This window comes from Pelmatolapia mariae, linkage group LG13, assembly GCF_036321145.2.
Source record: "Pelmatolapia mariae isolate MD_Pm_ZW linkage group LG13, Pm_UMD_F_2, whole genome shotgun sequence".
NCBI classification, from domain to species: domain Eukaryota; kingdom Metazoa; phylum Chordata; class Actinopteri; order Cichliformes; family Cichlidae; genus Pelmatolapia; species Pelmatolapia mariae.
In genome coordinates, this window is record NC_086238.1 from 13,460,883 (window position 1) to 13,487,628 (window position 26,746).

Below are 26,746 nucleotides of genomic sequence, written 5' to 3' on the forward strand. Positions count from 1 at the left end.
TTAACATAACATCCAACAGCAGTGCGTTTACAGCCTGTTCTGGTATATGTGTATTCTTTTCACCATGTATGCAGTACAGCTCTTGAATCTTGAGCCACTCTATTCAGGTCCAACAATTATTAAGAATATTGAAACATGCACACATTTACAGAAATGCAATATATAAGGCAAAAAGACTTTTGTATAATTCTAATGAACCTGAAAATCAATATTTCATATAACCAGTTTTATTCTTCAACACAGCCTGAACTCTCCTTTAATTCGTGTAAGTAGTTCTCAGGAATAAATCACCAGACGTATTGAAGGACATTTAAAGCACTTCTTTGGATATTGGCTGGCTGTTATTCTGTTCTCTGTCAGGATGGTCCCACACTAATTCATTAATGTTAATGTCCAGGCTCTGGGGAGGCCAATCCATGACTGATAGTGTTCCACTGTATTTTGTATTATCTGGGTATAGTTTTACTGCATTGGCCATGTGTTTGTTGACATTGCTATGTTGAAAAAAGAAGTTGCTGGAAATCAGATGCTTTCCAGACAGATAGTTGAATAGTTGATCAAAATCTGATGATACTTTTCTGTGGTGAGAACTAAATCAATTTTTGCGAAGATCCTCAACACTACTGGGTTAAATGCAGGCCAAAACAATGACATACCCTCCAACGTCTTTTACAGATGGGTGTAGATACTCATTGTTGACCTCCTCTGTATATACTGACAAAGGTTTGAACCAAAACTTTCAAATTTGGATCCATCACTCCAGAAGACCCACTGCACTGATTTTCATTCCAGTTCTTCTCTAATTTGGCATACCGCAACATTTTCTCCCTTTCCTTAGACTGGCTTCTTGAAAGCCATCCTTCCACTGAAATCATTTCTGATGAGATTTTGGCTAACACCAGATGCATCAACTGAAGGGTTTGCTGCATCTCTCTGGTCTTGTGTCAGGTTTTTGCTGGATTTTTTTTCTATTTTTAAGTATATGGCATTCAGATACTATAGATAGTTTTTTTAGGCCTGCCAGTTCTTGTTTTGTCCTCCTCATGTCCAGTTTTCCAAAAAAAATAAATAAATAAATAATGTAAGGACACTACACATCATGCTGATATGCGCCACGTTTTTCGCTAATAGCTCCTTGAGAACCAAACTGCTGGTATAAAAATACAATATTATGTTTGTGAAAATATGCTGTCTTTTTATTTTAATCCTTGAATCATTCATATGTCAGTATTAAGTGGGTAACGTACAAAAACATTTCTCTGAAAATGGTCAGACAAGGACAGTACTGAAAATGAGCAAAAAAGCAGCCAATTTCAAAGTCAAACTTTGAGAGACCACAAGAATATCCAAGTAAGACTGGTTCATTGGAAGCAAAATATGACAGATATATCCTGTCAGGATCTGGGGACTTCTAGTCCATTGTTCATTGTTCACTGTCTTTTTCCATCTCATCTATATAATGCAAAAACAAGTGATGTGTTAGGAACTCAAGCTAGGTCCTCCATGGCCTGTTTCATGGCCAGTTCTGGCAAAGTAGTAAACGACTTATGCTACAAGATACACAGACCTCGTGGGTCTTTAAAATGGGATAATGTTTCTCTGCAGTCAATATTGCTATTGCCAGCTAAAGGCTCAGTCCATTCAGTCTTCTATAATTAGTGACAAAATTTCTTCATCTGTAGCACAAAACATGTTACTGGTATAGTTTGGATAGTATATTCATTTTCTGTAGTGTTGTCTTCAGTAATAAGAAATGCTGCTTTATATGCACATATTACACATATTACACATTTTAAACACAACACAAAAGGAGCAAAAGCCTCTGTAACATCAGTTTTCAATACATTCAGACTTTCATTATATATAGTGTTTCACTCAATACATTCAAGTTTCACTCAATGTATTCAGACTTTCATTCAATGTATTTGAATTTCATTGAATATACCCAGACTTTAATTTCATACTGTGTATTCAAGTTTCTTTCAGTATATTCAAGGTTCAATCAATCAACATATTCAGACTTTTATTCTAATATATATAATTGCTTCATAAAGGGTACAGGGAAACACAGATAGCTGTAGATCTCTACAATCTAAGACTTGATAAAAAAATAGAATACATACCTGATATTTACAATGTGAACTGTGCCATCATTAACATGAATTAATGTAGTAATCCATGTAACCTCTTCCTCTTCATTACAGCAAAAAGCATACTGAAACATTAATAGGGAGCTTCATGGGCTTTTTATTTCATTACAGAATATTTGTCTTTCGAGAGCAAAAATGAGAACATATACTCATTCAGACAATACACAACTTGAATATTGTCATACACAATAAATTTAACCTACCTGTAAGATTCCATCGAGGATGAAGAGTTTCATGAAAAAGAAATCACCGTTAGCAGGTCCTTGGTCCACATATAGTATAGTTCCTTGGGCCACAGTGGTTTGAAATCTCACAGTTATGTTGTTGAGAGTGCTGAGGTCAATACCTGGAAACTCCAGGTATGAATTCCCAAAATAATGAAGGTAGCTTGAATCTAGGACATAAAAAAGAAAGACAGATCAATTGGGAGGAAAAGGTAAAGGACTGAAGTTTCCTGTAAATTCCACTGAGAATCTCGACTATCCCTGAAAAGAGAATTCAGCTTTTCATTTGGTTCCTCTACAGGGAGGTTTAGTGCATGGGGTAGGATACAGAAAAGGCCCTTAACAATTTTAAAGATTCAGAATGTGACACTTGAGCAGGGCAAGTGGTTGCGCCATTACGGACTTCCTGTTTTTTCTGCCTATGTTGCTTCACGAATGTAGATGCAATCTTTATCCATCAATTGATCTTGGAAATATGGATGGAATACATTAAAAAGAGATGAGAGGACAGTCAAAAGAAGATGCAAAAAAGTGAATAATTACTATTTTGAAAGCACATGAAAAGACTTTAAGGACTCTTCAAATATTTTCTCTTTCGCTCACTGTACACTCATACTATAAATAGTCTTATTTGCCAAAAAGCTATGAAGCATGCAAATGGCACTATATTAGGTGAAAAAGGAGTCTTGGCTGAAATGAACATATTCATACAAGTTTATTACATGCCTCATTTTATAGTGGAATAACTTGGCTTATATCATCCATGAGAATGGGCAATTATGGGGTATTTCAGTAAAAGTTTCACTGCCCGCAAGCTTATTGGGGGTAGTGACGCTGACAACTTTAAAAGACTGACTGAGACTGCAATTGGAGAAAAGCATTAGGGTGCTCATGCTCAATATATTTCTCATTTGAAGGAAATATTGGAATTTGTTGCAGAAAAGTCAAAGCCGAGAGCCTGTTAAAATGAAAAGCGTTACTGGATGCACCTGTCTCATACTCTATTGGCTCTCATCTTAGTTTAAGAAAAAAATTATTCATATAAAATTTTAAAACAGAGAAATCAGACACTCCTTTAAAGTTGTTGCAATGATTAATCGGGCAGCTGCAAGTGAGACCTTTATCAATATTTGTTAGACGTCAAGTCCTAATAGGCCAGACCTCCTTTGATCTGACAGCTTGCCCCTTAGGACATTTGGCAAACAAGCTAACCTAAATACCTCCATTTTCTTTCAAGAGAAGTATGGCCAATACCCTGAGGAAAAACACACGATAACCAAAAGTAAGAATTATAAGGAACAGACCTACTGCGGTGTGTGAATTAATGAGGATAAATGCATGCAGCAACAATGCGGTGCTGTCTACTGCTTCATTCCTGACAATAGGATTTGCCAATGCTGATGATGGAAAATTACCCCTCAGAGACAAAGCTATTCATTAATTTTAAAGCCTTGTTTAGTCTGATGTAGTCTTTGATGCAGTCTGAGGCTGCTGCCAGGAGGCAGTATCATGCCTCATTAGCAGTTAGCTTCAGTCTTTTCCTTCAAAGGTCTCCTGTTTTTACCACTACCTTACACTCTCATACCAGATGTTTTTTGGGTTTTTTTTTTAATGCGAATGCCTCAAGTAACCAGTCATGCTAAATCTAAATAGCAAATGTACACAATGCAAACTATCTTGTATTTCCTCACTTTCATATCCTGATAATGCACCACTAGGTTTCTCTTTTTTACCCCCCCCCCCCCCCAGTTAACATACTGCTGACCAAGGACTTTGCCACTTCTGGGAATATTGGTTGATACAAATCTCTGAGATCAGATTTAATTAGGGCCCGTCTTAATACATGACCATAAAGGAGGTTAGAAAATTGGTATGAGTCATATTTAATGTAACATAGAGTGGTGGAGCGCCATGTTGCAGCACAAAGTGTAGGTGGAAGCCAGACAGGTTAAAGCAGGAGATATTCAACTAGAAAAATATATTTGGAGTAAATGTGAACTTAAGATCACTTAATAAGAGGATAGACTCTGGGCAGTGAGAATTAATTGATATAGACTTAATGTCCCATTTATTTAAAAAAGGCAGGATATAAGTCCTGTTTGGTCCTTGATTTATTGGCTAAAGTAATAGACTGACTGATTGAACTTGTCACAGGACAGAGATATAATACTGCTGAGGATCATTCCAGGACCTCTGCAATTTCAGAGCCCTGAGGGAACACAAAAGGTCATTGTGTACTTGGAAAAACTGTCTGAAAATATCTTATATTCAATATACCTAATACAAGAAGACTTAACTGAATATATTTACACTGTAGACAATAAATGAATCCTGTAGAGAATGAATCCTAAATATAATGTGTTTTTAAATGTAGTGTCTAATTATATCTGTGTTGTCTGGTTTTAAAAATAACAATTACACCAATGCACTGCACTGACAGTTACTGTACAGAAGCAGAGGCCATAAACTAGAGTTGAAATGATAAATTCAGACACTGCCTTTTTCATCTTACTGAGCCTTTTCCCCATGAATATTCATAACTCTGCATATCTTGTGAATGTCAATATGACTCACTGGCAAAGCTGTGTCACTGAATATATCAGAATAGTTATAGGCGCACTTATCATGCACCGTCATCTAAATTACAAACAAACTGAGCAAAAAAAAACAACCCAAAAAACAAAACATAATCGCGTGGCACTGAGAACAAATACATGTGCGTTAAAAGGAAGATTAACAAGGTGACTGCCTCGAGACAGGCACTGCATGTTTGAAGTGATTAACTTTTCACTCATCAAGTTGATTTTGAGGAACTTGAGTAATTTCAGTTTTGCTACATGTGGCAGGAAAAGATAACAGCTTCACCTGTGCTGTAGTGATCACTTCAAGGAAAGTCAACCAAATCGTGGCTTAGCGGCAGTAAGCCTCCCTCCACCAGCAGTGTCCTTTCTAGATTCTCATCAGTTCTCACACTGTAGAGAATAAATACTGTGGAGCTCATCATTGCACGTGGAGTGAGAGGGGGGAAAATAAATAAATTAAAAAAACCCTGAAGACAATCACCTCATTCTATGAGGTTTATTCATTTTTTTTGCTAGTACTGCTTTGAAACTGAACTAAATCAAAATAAAGATGAAGATAATTATCTACTGGCAATATTAATAGGTTGTTTAATTTACCAGAAATTCACTATCCACTCTATATTTAAATTCCCATTGACTTCATATATTTGAGAGGTTTGGGGAGCAGCTTTAGGTTTAAAGGAGCACTGTCTGAGTCTATTTCAAGCACCACCAAGGGCACTGCATGTGTTTAGATGGTGACCTAGTTAGATAAACTCGTGAGTTTCTGGGTCCCCTTACTTTAAAACTTATTTACCTTCATTATGCACGTATCGCATGTAAAAGAGGTGGTCGGGTTGTTTTTTTCTCCACCGCTGAATGGTGTTTACATTTAACCCCTTCCAAACTAACGCACGGGACGAGGGCTGGATCAGGTGCGGCAGGGAGGACTCCATTATGTTTGGCCCACAGTGATTTTCAGAGTGCCGCACCGAATTGGTTCAAGCTTGTCTGTGTTCAATAGGTGTGTTTTACAGTTCTGTGAACAGTTTCAAAGGGAGACAGACCTCATCTGTCACAGAGTGACAATCTGCCCAGTGTTCCGAATTCCTCCCCTCACATAGATGACTGAATCCAATACCAACAATATATATCACATTGTGTTCTGTGTTGATCATTTGAGTGTTAAAGGATATAGCCCGAAATAATGATTGGACTTGTTACTCTTTGAAATGACTGTTCTCAAATAAAAATAGAAAGGGTACTTCAGTGGCAAATGCGAAACTAGATTTCAGCAGGATTTATTTTTCCACCACAGCTGCACAAAGTATAACAAGCTCTAAATCAAACCAAATATATCATCGCCTGCTATGTTCCAAAGACTCTAAAAATCACATTTGGAGTGCCAGCTTAGTGGGAGTCTCCCCACATTGGAAACTGGCAAAGCTTGTGTTTGGTAGGAAGGACAAGGGAAGGATAGATTTGTAATTTGTCAGAAAACCAACCATCAGTACAAATTAATTGCTGTAATGGCTTATCATTTTAAATAATTTAATGTCACTTTTTAAAAGACATAACGTTAATGGAAGTAATAGCATAGTAATGGGAGCTATGACTCGATTGAGAAGTGCTAATTTAAGTTGATACACTGCCATATTTGAGTAGAACTGCCATTAAGATTCCATGCTTAATTTCTGAGTCTGTGCATTGAGCTCTAAATATAAAATAATACAATAAAACTCACAATCATATCGAGTTGAGGTTCTTCTTATGAAAAGAGCCACAAGAAAAGTACGTAGAACCATCCTAAAAATAAATAAATAAATAAAAATCAGACCATTAGGACCAAAAAGTCAGAAGATTAGAAACCAATTTGAACAGAAGCAAAAAAGGAAACTCTAAATGTTTACAGCCTTTCAAGTTGTTCGTTTGACTTTCACAAACAACTAAACTGCATTTGGAGATTATTAGGATACTGCAGCATCCATCTTCGCAGAGCCCAGAGGAGTACTCAGATATTTTACTTTTACTTTAAAAAGCAATACGGCAGTCTCAAATTACTTCACTATAAGTAAGGCCTGCAGATAAGATCACATGTAAAAATAAGAAATGAATTAAATGTTCAGCAGCTCCTTCCACTCTACTGAGATAATACGTTTCTACATTGTATCACTTTATTATATGAACCACTGGTCACTTTCTTAGCTATATCTGTCCAACTGCTTGTTAACACACATAACTAACCAACCAACCATATGGCAGCGCTCAGTGCGTTTAGGCATGTACATAGACGACCTGCTGAAATTCAGCTGACTGAGCATCAGAATAGAGAAGAAAGGCAATTTTAGTTAAGTAAAATGTGACATGATTATTGATGCCAGACGGGCTGGTATAAGTCAGAAACTGCTGATCTACTGAGATGTTTCTGCCCAATCATCTCTAGGATTTACAGAAAATGGTCTGAAAAAGAAAACACATCCAGTGAGGAATAGTTCTGTATGTGAAAATGACTTGTTGATGCCAGAGGTCAAAGAAAAATGAATAGAAAGATTGCTTCAAGCTGATAGGAAGGTGACAGTAACTCAACCACGGTATGCAGAAAAACATCTCTGAATGCACCTCAACACCTCAAACCTTGAAACAGCAATAGACCACAATGGGTGCTACTCCTGACAGCAAAGAACAGGAAACTGAGGCTGTTATTTCCACTGGCATTGTCCAATTGGACAACAGAAGATTGGAAAAATGTTGCATGGTTTGATAAGTCTCGATTTGGGCTGTGACATTCGGATGGTAGAGTCAGAATTTGCTGTAAACAACATGAAAAAAAAAAATCCATCCAGTCCTCAACGGTTCAGGCTGGTAGTTGTGTTATAATGTAATTTTCACCCCCTTAATACCAACTGAGCATTATGTCTCAGACTATCCGAGTATCGTTCCAGACCATGTCCATCCCTTTTTGATCATAAGTGTGCACATCTGGTATCTTGAACATGATATTCAGTTCACTGTGCTCAAATGACCTCGACAGTCACCAGATCTCAATCCAACAAAGCATCTTTGGGATGTGGGAGATTCACATCAAGGATGAGTAGTCGACAAATCTGTATCAACTGTGTTATGGTATCATGTGAATATGGAGCAAAGTCTCTAAGGAAGGTTTCCAGCACTTTGTTGAAGCCATGAAGAATGAAGGCAATTCTGTAGGCAGTACCTAATGAAGTGGCTGGTGAGTGTATATGTTAAGTGCTGAATAAGAGGTTAAGACTGTTCTGCAGTTTCCACTCACTCGAGTCAGGGTCACATGATAAATGTGAGGGGTTGCGATACGATTAATGGGACAGGAAAGAAGAAAATGCAGCTTTTTTTCCTTTTACATGAATAACAGAATTATACATTTCAGTTTTTAGACTTTCATGTTGTATCCTTAAGGATGAATTTACATGCAGCTATTTGAGGGAAGTATCAACAACTCCTACTATCTAAAACACATCAGAAACCACTGGCTTGCTCCTTAGCGATGCATTTTTCATAAACTTACTGTGTGTTATGTTTATGTAAAATCTTTATCTGAAAAGTAGCTTGTAATTAGAGCTGTCATATAAATGTAGCAGACTGGAAAACACTTCTCTCTGACATGAGGAGGAGTACAAAGTACTATAAATTCTACATCTTCACTGACTCCCACTGCCGCATGTCTTCACATGAATGCACAGAGCCGTCCATACCTGTGGACCCCTCAGCTGCTGGTGCCGGGAAGAGTGTCGGCATCGGCACTCTGGGTGCGGAGCCGCGAGTGATGTTCTCGACTGCAGTCGCCAAGGGAACAGGATCCATAACAGGAGGCAGGCAGCTGACCTTGTTGATGCCATCTACACAGGAAAATGCTTCTGGACACGGATTCAGCAGGCAATCATCATAGTTGTGCTCACAGTTACTCCCCTGTGTATGTGGAGATGTGGAGATACTAAGTGGAATATAATGTTTACAGCTTAAATAATAAAAGACAGTGCTATTATGTAATAAAAACAAGACTGTTTAAACTAAAAACAAATGCTAGTAATAAACCAACAAAGTCAGGTTATTTTCCTTTTATGAGCAACATTTAAATAAAAAAAATATTTTCTCAACCAACTTTTATAGTATTCAAGTTGCCCATACAGTGTGGCAGTTACAAAATACATAAAGTGGTGCATGTTTAAAAAGAATTAGCTTTTCCTGCATTGATAAGTGCAGAGAAAAATGATTAGAGTATAAACAATAAAGAAATCTAAGTGGTAAAAGGATTTCAAGAGCTGAAGGTGCAGGATGGTAACTTTTTAATGGGGAAAAAAAGAGAAACACCACAACGTATAGAAAGGATAAGGTGGAGAGGCTCACCACAAATCCAGGACGACAGAAACAGGTGTAGCCATAGCCTGGATCATTCTGAATGCATATCCCCTGGTTGCAGGGCTGTGGAAGGCACTCATTAATGTCATCCTCACAGTGAAGGCCTGTCCAACCTGCCAGGAACAAAAGCCCACAGAGTGCCGTGGTGAGCCCAGGCTCTCCCACTTCCACCCTCTGAAGTGAATATCAATCAGATTCTCTTACATTGATTTGCTTCTTTTTGGGTTCACACACATACATAGACAAGAAAAGGCTTTCACTAAAGAGTAAGATGCCACATACATTTTAATGAGCCAAGGCAGTATCGTCTTTTTATCACTGTCTTTTTCAGTACTGTATGACTACAAATTTCTCCCTGGAGAAAAAGGAGATGACTTTTGAACGGCTTTGAGGTACAGAAACTATGTAGGCAGTAGGGTAACCTTAAGTGGCAGTTTGTGCAGTCTCTTTTAATCAAATATGGGCATTTCAGAAGTATTAAGTTGGTTTTCATGTAGTAAACTGGACTCTAGCACCTATCAGAAAAAAAAGGGCTTTTAGCTTTTAGTTCACTTTAAAACATGGCTTCCTATTTAAGGCTGTAGTTTAGTAATCTTGCTCATGAGCTACAAAGGTTGCCTGCAAAAGGTCTTACAAAAGGGAAAAAAACTGCTTTGGTTGCCTCATTTAAAAAAAAAAAAGATTTGAGAAATTCACAGGATATCTGAGTGACTCACCTGACCTGCAGTGGCAGATGTAGCTATTAATAAGATCTTGGCAAACTGCTCCGTTGTGGCAGGGAGCTGAGCAACATTCGTTAACATCCACTTCACAGAAATCCCCCGTGAAACCTGGTGGACAGCTAAGAAAACATCATACTTTAAAACCTGTGAGGCTGTCTCACAGTGCTGTCACTTCCTGCTTGTGGGTTTGACACGCTGTATCCTAGAACTGCTTTTGTTATTACTTATCAAAAAAAGTACTGCAACTTTTTTCTGTTTGCAAGTTGTGGGTCCTTTTTTCAAAATTTTACAGTTTAGAACAGAAAAATACAACTTTGTACATTTCGGTGAAACAGAAATAAACCAAACTACTACAGTACTCATCATAGTAATAACCAAAGCCCTATATAGAATGAATCACCCCATTTCCAGCATATTAGTGGGCCCATTATGCTGGAAATGAGCATAATAGGGCTGCTTTAAGAAGCACACTCCTGGCTGCTTAGCTTACTGCTGTCAAACGAAAGATGCTGTTTATAGTTAGATGAAATCAACCTGGACTTTCCACAAGTATTCATTAATTTCTTATATAAACCCAGAAGCTCACTGTGACAGAGGAGACCCTTTGCCAGCACCGAGATGTTGATTAATAACTATTTATTCCAAAATAATAAAAGGGAAACAGTACAAAAGAATGACAATATTCGGCGCTAGAAGTCTGCAACACACTCACATCCTGATACAGCTGGTTTTGGCTAAGTGGGCCCGTTTAGGGAGTTTTAGCAAATCTATGTTTGTCAGCATTTGGTGGCCCCCGAGCAGTCGGGGGGCCCAAAAACAGATGAGTGAGATTTCTGCTCACAAGCTGCTCATATAACTGAATTACAGGGGCAACACAGGAATAAAAAAGATCCACGATGTACCGCTTGATCTGGACCTCCACCAAAATGTAATAGGTTGTTCATTTGGTCCTCAAAATTGCCCAACTTAATAATCTACTTTTGCTTCACTTCACCACTACTAAAACTCCACCATAACCACTGTGTGTCATGGCTGCACATCAGTGTCGACTTAGCATTTGTTTAGATTCATTGATCTGATATGTCAGTCTCTGGTGATTGGTTAGGGGGAAAAAAAATCCCCTCTCCCATGGAAATCAGTTAGAGTGAATGTCAGTTGTGAGGAAGTGTAAGAAGTGGACAGGCTTGTATGATGTCAGGCAAGACATCATACAAGCAACAAAACATAACCTTGATCGAGGTAAGCTTGGTTTCTAAAGAATTCCAAAACACTCGCTTCAGTGCATAACATCCACAGATACTCAAAGTCAAAATATGAAGGTGTGGTAGTTGTTTGACTTGGCAAATTACACAGGATAAGCTACACCTCGAGCAAAGAGGGGTAACGTTCAATTCTGCGGCTGTCATCTCTACTTGCTTTAAGATTTGTACAAGAGCAGTCATTTTCCAGATGAACAATGAGCTAGATCATGCATCAAAGCTACCCGAGGCCAAGGAAGCCCAAGGTCTGCTGACTCGCATGGATTCCCAATTCACAGTCGCCACACCTCAAACCCACTCAACATCTCTGGGAAAAAATTTGATAACAGAAAATGTTATGCATCCAATGAAAACTGTTTCAGTGGATGCTAGCAAATATATGTTGTGTTCATGAAGCTCTAACTCCTGTTTTGATAATGTCACTTCTGTTACAAACTGCTGTCTATAAAGCCCAGTCCATGTAATCATGTAACAGTAGAAAATGGGCAAAGGGTTTAATGCGTGACCTCTTGGCTGACCATCATTACAGAGAGAGTGGAGTGGTTTTGAAGCCCATTTCCTGAGCAGGTGAACAAGTGATGCTTACCACTTTGCACATAGCATGCAAATATAACAACCCTCTGTAATAGAGGTACTTTTGACAAGAAAATATTGCATGACTGATTTAATATTTAAGCCCATCATTCAGTGTATTAGCCTAATCAAGCCCTTTGTATTCAAGTGGAAACCCCACCCCAACCCTAGATAAAAACAAAATACACTTGGAAATGTACTAAAAACTGCAACAAATCCACAAGCTAAATTTGGAAGTGACAATTATACAACTGAAAGTCACAGATAGAGTTACTTTTGTGGCTGATTTTATTGAATATTTGCAGGCATTTCCCTTTCAGAGGAACACCTTTTGTTTCTAATATTTTGTCATATAGTAAGTTTAAACTAATTTTAAATGCCATGAGGAGGTGTTCTCAGAAATACACTTGTGGATGGCTCAAAGCTGTGAATGTGGTGGTAAAACATTGGAGCTTTGAGCTCTAAATCTTATGACTTTCCAAAACATTGACTGTGGAAGACTCAAATTAAGTTCACTTGCTCAGGTGGGCAAATTAGCATTAGTACGCAACAGCAAAACTGCTTAGATTGGAGTGTAACGTTCTGCAGGTGACTGACTAACAATGAAAGACAAAACCAGTTCATTTCAGTAATGACTAATACAATCTACCAAAACAGCGCAAATTAGCGGATCAAAAAAACCCAAGCCTAATAAGGTAAGAAGTCATCTGCAAACCAAAATCTTACTATGTAAGCAAATTTTTCATGTTTCTCTTCTGAACCAGTCTGGCAATTCAGATCAATGAGGGGCAGCCGCAATAGAATAATTCTATTTTTGATGTCCATCCCTGGAAATTACCCACTGCTTCTGATACCATTGCCTCTTGACATTCCAAAGAAATTTACACTCCTAATGATCAGCACCACAGTCAAATCAGACACAAAACAAGACACTCTTATTGCCGGCATTAAATTTAGTGCAATTTGCAGTAAACTGCATGCCATAAACTTTAATGAATCATGTTTGTGTGATTCATTTAAATACTTTCCTTCCAAATTGTTGTGGAGCTCTTACAAATATTGTCACTGCATCTGTTTAGTAAATCCCGACAGGAGCTTTTTAACACCAAAAGAAGGCCTTGGCTGGAACAGACAATTATTAAATCTGGTTCTTGAAATGTTATTTTAAACAGACAGCTCTGCACTGCATAAGCCTACGGGTATTGAAATGTAAAATACTTTCATGTGGTAATTGTTTAAGGTGGTGAAATGCACAGGATAAGCTACACCTTGAGCAAAGAGAGGTACCAGTCCTTTTTGCAGATGCCTTTCCTACCAGTTTAAGGTCAGATGGTGATGCATCAGAGTTTATTTTATATTTACCCGTAGCTTCACACAACATTCAGGAAAAAAGACAGAACGCTGCACACATTTACACATTTATGTCATTAACACATGGATTTGGCTAGGAATAATATTTCATGTTATTCTGCACACCCACAGGTCAGCTGTACAGTTCTATACAGCAGACGTGTTCGTAATAAAGCAGCCTGGCTCTGCATAACTAGAAGTGGGTGTATAGACAAACTTTGCCCTTAGTGTGCACATTTATCTGTGAATGCACGATATGCATTGCCTCCTTGCAACATATACGCAAATAAACCTTAAATGAAGGGAGCGTCGTAAAAACTGCTGCGGCGAGGCATTTTGCAGTTCAGCACCTCAAGATAACGCTCAGAAAGTGCGGCAACATATGTGGAGTTGTGGTTGTCATTGTCACATAAATCATGACACCGAGCATATAGCAGCACATCAGCGAAAGGTTAGACAACGTAATTAACTGCAAGGCATTCAGGGAGCGGCTGTGTCAAATCGGCACACTCTTACTACATACACCTTGTATTCAGATACACTTCATCACTCCAGGGATGACATGCCTGCAATTAAAAAGTAATGATTCATTTTCTACCGCTGCTCTGTAAGGCAGAACAGATGTAATGCAGCACTATTATTCTGAGACAAGATACTTTTAATTTTTTAAAATTTTTTCACAGATCAGCAAAATCTTGATGCTGATGTTTACAGTCAGAAATGTAATTTAATATTTTGAGATATTTAACCTCTGTTGCTGAAACTGCCCACTGTCCATGAGCGGTTCAATAAGCTCCATTCCCTTAAGCTTTCTGGCTTCGATGGTGCGCTAGTTAGCCAGAGACACTAATGATTGAAGGTAACATTAGAGTATGTAAACACACAGTCAAATACTCCTTTCAGTAGCGCCACACACAAATCATCAGAGAAATTCAAAGCTTGCCAGGGCTGTCACGCTTTGATATGGTTCTATAGCTATAATAAGGTCAAGTGCAATTCACTCGAGGGGGTTAGCAAATGGTCGATTAAAATCTGGGTACGGTGGTTTTAGATGTCAGTTTAAAAGCAATGCATGTGAAACATTCAGTTGGGTAAGCTGCTGCACATTCAACTTTCAATAACTCCATCCAAGGACAACCTTTCAATGTCATTTTATCAAACACTTCAAAATAAATAAATAAATAGTGACCAAGCTCACCTGCATGTAAAGTTTGATCCTTCACCATCACTGCAGGTGGCTCCGTTAAAACACAACGAGACATTAAAAGTAGCGTCTTTGCAGACATCTATATCCTCCTCGCAAGTTTTCCCCGTGTAGCCGACCTGACAGAAGCACGCATATTTATCGATGAGATCGACACACGAGCCTCCATTCAGACAGGGACTGCTGGCACATTCCTGTAAATGAGAAAATACCAAAGATTCACATGAGCGAGACACTGTGGCAAGAAGAGCTTTTTAAAAAGATGCAACCACAAAATACACGTTTGTCGATGTAAAGCTCATAAGGGGTGATTAAATAATGAAAAAACCCTTTTTGATTAAGAATGAATTGTTAGTAGTTAAAATGCAGATGATCAGATTATTGATTCAGCAGAGACCTTGGTAGCAACTCAATGTTTTATCGCTACGGTCCGGCACAAAGCTGTGGTTTAGATCAATTAGGCATTAGACTAAGCAATTCCTTTTTATCGAGTATTTGCACAATGCTCACATGATCGCGGTAGTTCAATTCACTTATCTTGTAGGAATGTCAATAAAGTTAAAGATACCAAAGGCCACACCACCTCAGAGCTTACAAAATTCTCCTGACGTGTCGCTACAACGCACAGCTGCTTTATTAATTACACTCAACTCACATCAATGTTCGTTTCACATCTGCTGCCGGTCCATCCAGATTCACAAAGACAGGTGTATGAATATATTCCATCGTCACAGCTGAGAGAGCCACAACAGACGGGGTCAGAATTGATTCATCAAAATTATACTAGCGTGCAAAGTGAACTAAAAAGCATTTATTTGTGGAAGTCTTTTGCAGTATAGTCCATACAGAACCCTTAGAGACGGATGTGATCTTTCTAATGAATTAGTAATTCACCTTCAAAAGAATTAATGACTATAATTTAGACACCACTGAGACAACCTGTAAGTGCATTACATTAGCTCTTTACAACATGCGACATATGTCTCCACTCACTGCGCTGGCAAGGAGCGTAATTAAAAATAATTCCATGCTACTGCTGCACAATTTGCTGTGTTTCTGTTTTAAATGATGGCGAGAAACTGTGTACCTCCCATGAAGGCAAGGCGTTGACGTGCATTCATCAATGTTGGCCTCACAGTGGAGCCCTGTGAAGCCACCCGCACACAAGCAGTTGTATCGATTAGGCGCATCAATGCATTTTCCACTATTCTGGCATGGGTTTGAAACACACTCATCGACGTCAACTTCACAACGTGGCCCTAAGAAATGAAATATATGTTAGTCAGAATTATTTTATTAGAAAAACTTATTTTTTAGCTCTTCAGTACTCCAAAAGTTAGACACACAGATGCACACACACACACACACACACACACACACACACACACACACGCACATTATGCATCGTTTTTTAAATTTGGAGAAGTAAGTTTGATTTTGTCAAGTATGGTTTGAATTTTTTTTCTAACCTTGTAAACATTCAAATATTGTACTACTTGTTTTGTCCTAGAAGTTTCATTGATAGGTAATGAATAGTGTCCTGCTGTTCACACGTTCACGCTTGGTAGTATTTGTTTTTTTATAACTCTTAAAATATCTACTGTCCTGTCAGCCAGGTTTTGAAAAATTGATTTTTAATCTCAATAAGACATTTACTTGAATAAACAGGGGATACAATTAATTAAAGTGGACTTTAATTAATTTGAAACAACACAATATACATGTTCTAAAACACAGTTATCAACATGTTTATCACAATGAGGAAATATTCATGTAATATATCAAATCCTCTGCTGTTTGCCATGTGCTTCCATGGCAGAGAGAGAGTTTATCTACTATATATACAAAAACTTGTCAGGAACAGCTCACTGTTTGTCATTTCAAACTAAAAACCGCCATCTTTATACTTTAATGGCAACTGCTGCATTATGTTGTCTTTTCAAGCTATGTATCTCCTACTGACTATGGTTAATACAATAGATGTATAATTTTAACCTGTCAAACTAAACCTGTTTTAAGTTATTTCCAGATACATCATATAATATAGATGACATACATGCAAAAACTCTCCTCACCTTTGTTTTTTGATGAGCATTTACAAGAATAATGGCAGAACACTTCATGTCAAAGTATCAGATACTTGTGGTAATTATTATCGTCAAGACATATAGCCTTAAGCATTAGTTGGCCGGTCAGACAAAAGGCTTTAGAGAATAGCAGTGCTGTGAAAACGATTGTCTGAGTTGATGAGTAATTTCTTCTTTGACCAGTAATAATTTATTTTAAAATTTCTGCAAAATCTGTCAACAAACTTATGGAAAAGTTAAGGAAATTTGAAGCAAAGAATTTGCAGTTAATGGACTAAAGCCTTGAAGATGAAAAACTATTTCCTAGCAGTGTGATCTTACTGTCCAGATAAAGCTGCCTCACCAGCATGTTTTTTCTCTCTGATCTGTTTGGTAAACTTTGATGCACTGTGATCACAGGCTGGCAGGAATGGTAAACATGGGTGTGCTGTTTACATTGCATAAGGATTTGTGTTTTTCTTTTTTCTTTTTAATGATGTTATGTCTTGCTTCCATATTATTCTTTAATATGCAACTTGAAAGTTGTAATGCTTGCTCTGAAACACTCAATTCAAAGTGGTTTTAACTTCTTCATCACCGTGCATTAATAGCACTGGCTCAAAGCACGGAGCAGAAATATGGCTATTTGCTGAAGTTGTTTAAGTTTTAAACCTCTACGTTCGATAAAATATCATGTGAACTCTGAGGGGATATTGGATTTTAGAGGATAGGGCTTATGGGACTAATAAAACTGTTTGCTATATGGAGTGTGTAAAAATGAAAAAATATAACTGCAGATCTGAAACATGAAGGAAAACAACACATAACTGACAATAAAGACACGGTCCGATTGTACTTTGTGAAAGTAAATATTTAGGAATTCGATTGTTAAATAACTAAAATTCAAAACACGAGCTGAAACAACTACTTCATTAATCTTTTCCTGATAAAAAGATAAAGAATCTTCAGCATCTTTGGAAAAAATTAAAATTAAACAGTGAAGTGTCAATCGCTAGTTTCAAATTGAAGCATTTCTTTAATTTCTACTTAAATCACTTTGTCTTTTAGTCTGTTGATCAGATCAAAGAAGCAATCTCAAGTCATTAACCTGAGGTTGACACATTAACACAGCACATAAACAGAAAAGACCATTTTTCATAGTAACCTTAATCTCAACAGTTATTTAAACTCACTAGCCACTTTATTAGATACACAATGGTAATAAAAGTTTGGGTCACTCTTTCTGTCTTCAACACTGCCTTACGGAGATTCAACAAGGTGTTGGAAACTTTCCTCACAGATTTTGAACCATATTGACATGATAGCATCACACGGTTGCTGCAGATTTGTTTTTAAAACATCCATATTGTGAATGTCTGGTTACACCACATCAAAGTATTTTTTTGTGCTTTCGTATCATCTCAACGCCATCCTGCCATTCTGCGCTCAATTCGGACATCAAGATAACATTCTTCACTCATAGCGTTGCCACTCATGGGTTAGTTTCACATTTTTGGACTATTCTCTGTAAATCCTGAAGATAGTTGAGTGGCAAAATTCCAGTAGATCAGCACTTTATGAAATACTCAAACAAACCTGTCTGACACACATCAACAAATTTTTCGCCATTGTGTTGCTCGCATTAAACTTCAGCAGGTCATTTTGACCTTACCGTTTATCTGGATTTGGGTCGCAGGGGCAGCACACTCCTCCTCCAGCTCATCTGAGGGAACATTGAGGTGTTTCTAGAAGAGCAAAGAGATATAATCTCTAAAGCTAGTCGTGTGTCTGCCCTGGAGCCTCCTCCTGGTACGACATGCCCCAAACTCCTCACCGAGAAAGCGTCCCCGAGGTATCCTAGTCAGCTGCTCAAACCACTTCAACTGGTTTCTTTCGGTGTGGAGGAGCAGTGGTTCTGCTCCGTCCCTCTCGAAGCTCCTCACCCTATATCTAAGGGAAAGCCTAGCCACCCTTCGAAGGAAACTTATTTCTGCTGCTTGGATCTGTGACCTATGTACTGACTGGTAAATCAATAGCTTCACTTTTAACTCTCTCTTCACCACAACAGATCAGTACAGCATCTGCATCACTGCAGATATTGTCCCAGTCCATCTGTCAATCTCATGCTCTACTCTCCCCTCAATCGTGAACAAGACCTCAACATACTTAAATTCCTCCACCCGGGGTAGTACTGTAACGCCTACCAGACCCAGAATGGGCAATCCACCCTCTTCTAGCTGAGAATTATGGGCCAGACTTTCAGGTGCTGATTGTCACTCCAGACGCTTCACACCGTGAACTTATCCAATGCAAGCTGCAGGTCACTACCCGATGAAGACAAGAGAAACACATGATCTGCAAAAAGCATAGATGAGATCCTGAGCCCACCAAAGTGGAGACCCTTCGCTACACCTAGATATCAGTGACAGAATCCATAACAAAAGGTGTCCCTGGCATAGTCCAGACCCACCAGAAACTAATCCAACTTATTATGAGCAATCTGCACCAAGCTCCCACTATGGTTATACAGGGACTGAAAGGCTTGTACCAGGCCAGACACCTAATATTCCCCGTACCTTCCATTTTCAGAAGACTCCATTAAAATATAATTATACAAGTTTTATTTCTGTAACAATAAGTATGGTGACTAAAATTTCAATAAACTCATAAAATAAAATCACTTATGAAGAAAGGGAACTTTAAAATAAAAAATAAAACAAATACAAACTGACAATTTAAAGCTATGTAATGTTGTCAAACAGCTGCTTCCATCTACATCTGACTTGAAGGCATGTCGCTACCTGTTTTTAAACATGACTATAGTATTTCTTCATTAGACAGTTGTTGTAGTGAAAACTTTACAGTTTTTCTTGGAGAAGCCACCAAGAAACCACAAAACTGCATTTTCTTTTTTCTGTAACAGCCACAAACAAAATTCCAAATAAAATCAAAGGGTTTTGGCTGGCTACAGACTACTAAAGCCAAGTGCAATGTAATTTGGGTAGTGTGCCCCTGAGAGGGTTCACTGAACTGCAGCACTGAACTAATGGAAAAGTGTGTCTTATACTGTAAACGCTGATCGTGCTGAGACTGCAGTACCCAGTGTCTACAAGGGGAAAACCCCCCACGCAAACTGTGCAATCAGACACATTTAAGATAAGGCTGAATATTCAGCTTTAGTGAGACTGTTGATAATATTCATTATTTATAAAAGGCAGCACAAAAATAGCATTCAGATCACAGAAGACGTGAAGAGGAGGAGAGAGTTCAAGCTGGGAAGGAAACACCAGATAACACAAACTGACAAAATTAGTCTCCCTCCTGCCAACAAATCAGAATGCAAGATGGGAAGACACACTGATGATGTTCATAGGAGTCTAAATTACAGCAGGTACTGCTTTGCAGAGATGCACGTAAGTGACTTTTTATGCCGAGGAATTAAAAATAAATGAATGTGTTTGGTATAATTCTACAAGGAGGGATTTCGTGATGTTATTTTTTTTACTAAAGTGGTTGAAAAAGATTATTTAATAACCCTAAAATCTCTTCGGGACCTCCAGTAATCAAGAGATGAAAAATGACTACTGACCCATCATTAATCATTTGGTTAGCTTTTCATTTGCAAACCGAGCCAAAAGTAAACAAACAAAGTGACAACAGGAGCAAGAAACTACTTTGCCTCCTGTGTTTATTCATGAAAGAGAATAAATAAACTGCCTTTTCTGTACACAAAATCTATCATTTTGTCTCGTCACTGAATGTAAACCGATTCATTTCTTGTGCCAAAGAGATGAGTTGTTTCTTTTAGCCAAAAGGAAAGCTATACAGCAGCAAGGAAATTCACAGTTTATGGCTGCGAAGATACAAAACAACATAAAATAAAAGTTGAAATTTAAGTCCTGAAATACAAAAGTGTGAGTGTGAAAATGTGAAAAACGTGAAAAATTCCACGTCCTAGACACTTCCGTTTCATGCTATCCTTAAAAGTGATGATCACACTAATGATTATTGCTAGATATATCATTTCAATAAAATGCAAGAATAAACTTTGTGTCACAAGTTGTGTTCACACGTTTTTCAATGACACAAACAGCTAATTTTAGATTCACCAATTAACTGAACACACACACACACTCACAGGCACATATAGCACTTTATGCAGACATCAGCTATCAGCTGAGCGTCAGGTTCAAACTCAGAACCTTCTTGCTATGAGGTGGCAGTGCTAATTACTGCACTACTTTGCCACCCACAAACTAACATTACCTAACTTTAATGTTCAAATTATGTAAACATACGGGCTAAACAAAAGTAATTATGCACAGAGACACATTCCTTGCAGAACAGAGCAGGGTGTAAAAAATTGTTTATACTAAATAAAAATAAAGCTGAGGACCTTAATGGGGACTATAAAGCATTTACTGTTTGTTTGTGGCTGTTAGTTTGCACAGCAGATTAAAAGTGATGTCCAGATCAATTAAAAACTGCTCACAATGTGATTATATATGACTATACATATGTTGTGCTAATATTGAGGGTTCATTAAAATCAATTTAAGGCATTAAATGTATTCATTTTTTTTTTTAATTATGAGAAATAAATAGAAAAACATACACTGACTGCTCACATGACACAGTTTCTAATACTTCTACATCTGAAGAATTCAGTTAGAGATAATTGGTTTATAACTGATACCCTTCCATTGATAAAGTCATTGGAAATGTTTGCACAATATTGCACGCTGTGTCATTAATAAGTAAACACTACCAGCAGCAACAACAACATTTTGTGGAGCAAGTCCAGCCAGCAAGAGCTAGAATTTACTGAAGCCTTAACAGCAAACAACATCACAAGGGCCAGAATATCATCATCTAGCAATGTGCTGACTGAGGAAAGTGCAATAAAGTGCTGATTGCACTGTACCATCACTCAAGGGAACATGCTCACTAATGATGGGTGAAGAAGAGAAAAGGGAAGGTGACAAAGAGCGTGGAGAAACTGTGATTTATATAAACAAGATTACCAATTAATCATGTCACTGTAATGACCTTTGACCATAAAGAACACAGCACCTGTACACAGTTAAGTGATACATTACTGGGATTCAGAGACCTTTAAGCCAAATGCCCTAAATAATGATGTGACAGCAAAGATCCAGTCAGATGCCAAGACTGACTTACATTAAAGGACAGCACGTTTGCTAATACAATATATACAGAAAGAAAATAACACTGTATATACAAATTAAGCTTAATAACAGGTCTTATCGATCCAGTGAAAGTTTAAATTATTAAGGCGTGAGGAATACGTTTATGTGAAGAAGCAAAGATTTGATCTCCGTGATCTTTACCGTGTGTTTTTATGAGAGCTGTAAAAAGGCTCACAAAACTTCTTAAAGAACTATAGGAAGACCCCGTTCACTACAAAAGACATATGCACTGAAGAAAATTCCACATAGGTACTGATTGAGGTGGGAATAAAGTGTCATTACAGCCTAATGACATCAACAAAAGTGACCTGATATAGCACCAGACTCATTTATTAGTGAGGGGCTTCAACTGTTACTATCAAAATGACTTTTGGCATTTGATATGCAAAAAATATCCCCTTTCTTCCCTGATGGCTAAAGCAAATAATATGTTAATACCATCAAGTGACACAATGAATTACAGTGTTACAGCGATGACACATCATGCCATCAAAGGAGAATAACATTTCAATTCATTCCAATCAGGCTACAAAAACACCGCATGATGAATCACCCTCAGACAGCAAACTTACTTTAAGGCGAGAATAAAAAGAACACACAGCACAACTACAGTAGCATCGTAGACCCTTTTTTTTTTTTTTTGCGCGTTTTGTCAAAAGTTGCTTTGCTGTTACACATGTTACTAGAGCAAATATTTTGTATGAGTTCTAGTTGGTTTGAGCCAATCCACACTGTATCCTCTGGCCACTTGCTCTCTTGGGGGACCCTGTTTCCTCAGATGAGCTTAGAGCAACAGAAAAAGTAATGGCTTGTACTATGCTGTGCGTAGGTCTAATAATAAAAGCTGCTTCTGTGGGAATTGGGCCATGCGTGTCAGGTTCTGCTCTCCAGAGTAGCAATACCTCAGAGATTTTCCCCCCTCTCTCAACTGGGGAAGGATAAATTGATGATACAGTGTGGAAGACAAATGAAATTAATCTTCCCAGTATCTGACAGGAATCGGCTTTGGATAGCGCACACACAAGTGTGCACACGCGCGCGCGCTAAAATAGCTCGATATCCGTCTGGGTGGAAAATAAGACAAATGGATTGAAGTAAAACAACAATAGCGTTCTGAGACTGAAGAGGCTGATGAAATTAAATAAATGCAGCTAACAGACACTGAGACGTTTTTATCAGATAAAACAGGTGACATGAATTTATCTCTTGTTAGCTCTACTAAAAAGCAGGCACTGTATCTTGCACAGCGAGGCAGGCTAATTAAAAGCAAGCATTGTGAAGCATTTTTTACACTAAGCCAGCTCTGTGTCAGACTTGCTTCAATAGCGTGCAGCCACAAGCGGGCATGATAAGCTTTTTAGAGTCTTATATTGATCTTAATGTCGCCTTAGGGCGAAAGAGCTACCTGAGTATCCAGGGCGACAGACACACTTGAAACCCCCGGGCGTGTTGATACAGATGCCCTCATGTAGGCAAGGTGAAACTTCACACTCATTCACATCCAGGTCACACAGCGTTCCAAAATAACCAGGGGGGCAGATGCAGTGGAACCTAAAGAAGAAATTAATAAGCCATGTGTCACACAATCATAGGCCACTTATGTTAATTTCTTATAGCTTTAAAAATCATCCGAATTGTTTTTCCTCAGCCAAACATGCTTACACGCTCCCACAGCAGTTGCGTGCGTGTGTTCCAAACCCACTGAGATAAACTGCACTGCAGTGATTTTCTCAACTGACCGGCAGCATTTTGCAGAACAATTAACAACTGGCAATTAAGTTTCCCAGTGTGCAACTTAATTTAAATTATGCTTCATGACTTGTTACTAAAGGGAAGGCTTAATCTGTCCGATGATGTGGTTTACTCAATTGAAATCCCTCTCTGAAGCTGTCGCTGGGCCTAACCATAGATCTCGCAGGAGACGAGGTAAAGAGGCAACATACAATTATTCACCTAAGTGCTGCTGTAAACATCATTCATCGGTAAACAAGTTACATCACATCAAATTTATGAAATATGCTAATTGGTAGTTATTGTCACGTGGCGCATTTGTTTGAAAGCCTCTTCTGCTCTTGGACTGATTTATCAGAACAATTAACCCTTTCCTCGTTGCACTCTCGCAGCTCTGCATAGTCTGATTCTTTATCACAGTATAGATGAACTTGCATGGCTTGCTGGGTCAGGGAGATGGATTCAGAGGTGTGCGGCGGGCTGTGAGGTTAAAACACACCTGATGTGAACTCCCAGGACTACGCAATCAGAAGAGTGCTCTGAGCAGGGCCAGGTCACATGGGAATGAAATCATGACGGAAGACAAACTGGAGACAAACCATTTAGGACTCAAATTGGCCCTGGGACTTCTCAACCCATCTGTCCGACTAAGCCTGGAAGCCCCAGGGCTCCCATTAAGCACAGCAGAGAAAAGCACCGGTGGAGTAAAGTCCAATCTAGATACATGATGTGGTCCTGCTGAATTTGCTCTTCGTCTTTAGAATAGCAGCTTATGTGTGTCAAGGATGACAAGCTCGTTGTATAAACTGCAATACTCTAAGGAGGAATGCCAAAACCTTATAGTACTTCTTTTTTTTCTTTGGAGAATGGTTATTGATCATTCAACTTTCAAAACAAAATCAAGCAATTAATTCTGCCTGGTCTTTATACGCAAGAAATTTAAACACGCTATGAAAAAAGGTTAAGATGCAAGTAAAAGGGGGGAAAAATTGCATATATGCTTACTTGTTCACAAGATCTTGACATGTGCCAGCATTTTTGCAAGGGCTAGAGGCACATTCATTGATGTCTTCCTCACAGCGAAGGCCAGAAAATCCCACCTTACAAACACAGCTGGAAAAGAAAAATCATTAATATTGATATTTTGTCTCTGATGGAAAATAGAAGATGTTTCTTACAAGCACGTGCACAGAGTGAGAAAATCTATAGGAATTTATTGATATTGATCACATTTAGTTTGATTGCTCACACTCTACAGCGACAAAGACTGGTTTAACTAAATTAAAGAACATGCACAGTAGCATATGATAAAAACAGTAACGACAAACATGTTTTGTTTCATATAACTACAACCATAATAAATCAAATCAAATCAAATCAAATCAAATCACTTTTATTGTCACATCACATGTGCAGGTACACTGGTACAGTACATGTGAGTGAAATTCTTGTGTGCGAGCTTCACAAGCAACAGAGTTGTGCAAAATACAATAACGTAAAACAAGCAAAATATAAAAATGGCTAATCTAAAAAGTAATAAATATATGTACAATATGTAAAGGTATATACATTACTGAATGTGTATACTAAATATGTTTTTCTACGTGTGTGTGTTTGAGTGTGTATATAGTATGTATATACATGTTTTACAAATGAAATAAAGTAAACAATAAAATAAGATATATAAAATATACAGAGGTTGGTATGTGCAAAACAGTGGTATTTATATACAGTATGGAGTGCATAATGTTGAAGTTCCAGTAGTGAGGGTGAGGTGTCTATGAAGTGTTCAGCAGTCTGATGGCCTGATGGAAAAAGCTGTCTCTCAGTCTGCTGGTACGGGACCGGATGCTGCAGAACCTCCTTCCTGATGGAAGTAGTCTGAACAGTTTATGGCTGGGGTGACTGGAGTCCTTGATGATCCTCCCCGCTTTCCTCAGGCACCGCTTCCTGTAGATGTCTTGGAGGGAGGGAAGCTCACCTCCAATTATCCGTTCAGCACACCGCACTACTCTCTGGAGAGCTTTGCGGTTGTGAGCGGTGCTGTTGCCGTACCAGGTGGTGATGCATCCAGTGAGGATGCTCTCAATGGCACAGCGATAGAAGGTCCTGAGGATGCGGGGGCTCATGCCGAATCTCTTCAGTCTCCTGAGAAAGAAGAGGCGCTGCTGCGCCTTCTTCACTGTTTTGTTTATGTGTACTGACCACGTAAGATCCTCAGCCAGATGTACACCAAGGAAGCGGAAGCTGCTCACTCTCTCCACAGCAGCGCCGTTGATGGTGATGGGGGTGTGTACTCCTCTGCACCTCCGGAAGTCCACTATCAACTCCTTTGTCTTTGCGACGTTGAGGGTGAGATGGTTGTCTTGACACCAGTGGGTCAGGGCGCTGACCTCCTCCCTGTAGGCCGTCTCATCACCGTTGGTAATAAGACCCACCACTGTAGTGTCGTCCGCAAACTTCACAATAATACTATCTGTTAAATAAATTTCAAGCTAAGAAGAAGCATATTGGTCTGAAACCCATACGAAAAAATAGGATTTCATCACTAAAACTCCTGACATTTTCTCACCCACTAAGAAATGAAAAGCTGGTTTGCGGATAACACTTTTTACCTGTAACTGTTGACCCGGTCCACACAGTCACCCTGGTTTTGGCATGGGTTTGAACTGCACTCATTGGTGTCAATTTCACACCAACTTCCTTCAAATCCTGAAAGATAGATGAGATGGTCATGGATCAGCAAACCCTACTACATCCTGAAAACGTCAGGACCGATGATAACAAAGGCCCCAGTGAATGCCATTTTAATGGAACTAGTAAGCCCTGTAGCATATCTCATCTTCCAGCTCTCAGCACTCACTGTTTCCCCTTTGAGAGTGTGTAAGTCTAATAATACTTTAGTGCCACAGACAGATTGGTCTGAGGGTTAGTGGTTTGGGGTTTGGGAGGTGTGTGCCTGTGTGTGCCACCGTGCATATGTCTGTGTGTCTGTGTGTGTGGGAGAAAGCGAGCGAGTGGGGGGACATCTTGTTAAGTTAGGGTAAGAGGGAGAGGCTAAGCCCAAGAGCTCTTTTGCCCTTGTTCATTAGGGGGTTGAGGGCCAGCATGGCTAAGCAGATCAGCATGGATGTTTTGTTGTACATTTGAAGGCAGCCTAGGAGCCTGTAGTGTTCTGCCTGCCAGAGGTATTCCTCTAGTGCTTGGCCTGGGTCTGGTCCATTAGATAGTTTTCTGCTGAACAAATTAACATTCACTCCATGCACGACTGGGTTTTATTAAGTAAAAAAATTGACAAATTAAAA

General features: G+C 38.7%; 1 protein-coding gene across 1 annotated transcript in view; it reads right to left on the bottom strand.

The window, feature by feature from the left end:
* Positions 1-26,746, bottom strand: part of eys (eyes shut homolog) — a 159,382-nt gene that overhangs the window by 65,054 nt on the left and 67,582 nt on the right. The window contains exons 26-36 of the mRNA XM_063491468.1: positions 26,057-26,153; positions 24,447-24,554; positions 23,116-23,261; positions 15,523-15,694; positions 15,091-15,169; positions 14,430-14,629; positions 10,044-10,168; positions 9,316-9,440; positions 8,664-8,877; positions 2,354-2,544; positions 2,124-2,215 (exon numbers count right to left, since the gene is read on the bottom strand). Coding sequence (XP_063347538.1) covers positions 2,124-2,215; positions 2,354-2,544; positions 8,664-8,877; positions 9,316-9,440; positions 10,044-10,168; positions 14,430-14,629; positions 15,091-15,169; positions 15,523-15,694; positions 23,116-23,261; positions 24,447-24,554; positions 26,057-26,153 — 1,549 coding nt within the window. The remainder of the gene's footprint in view (positions 1-2,123; positions 2,216-2,353; positions 2,545-8,663; positions 8,878-9,315; positions 9,441-10,043; positions 10,169-14,429; positions 14,630-15,090; positions 15,170-15,522; positions 15,695-23,115; positions 23,262-24,446; positions 24,555-26,056; positions 26,154-26,746) is intronic.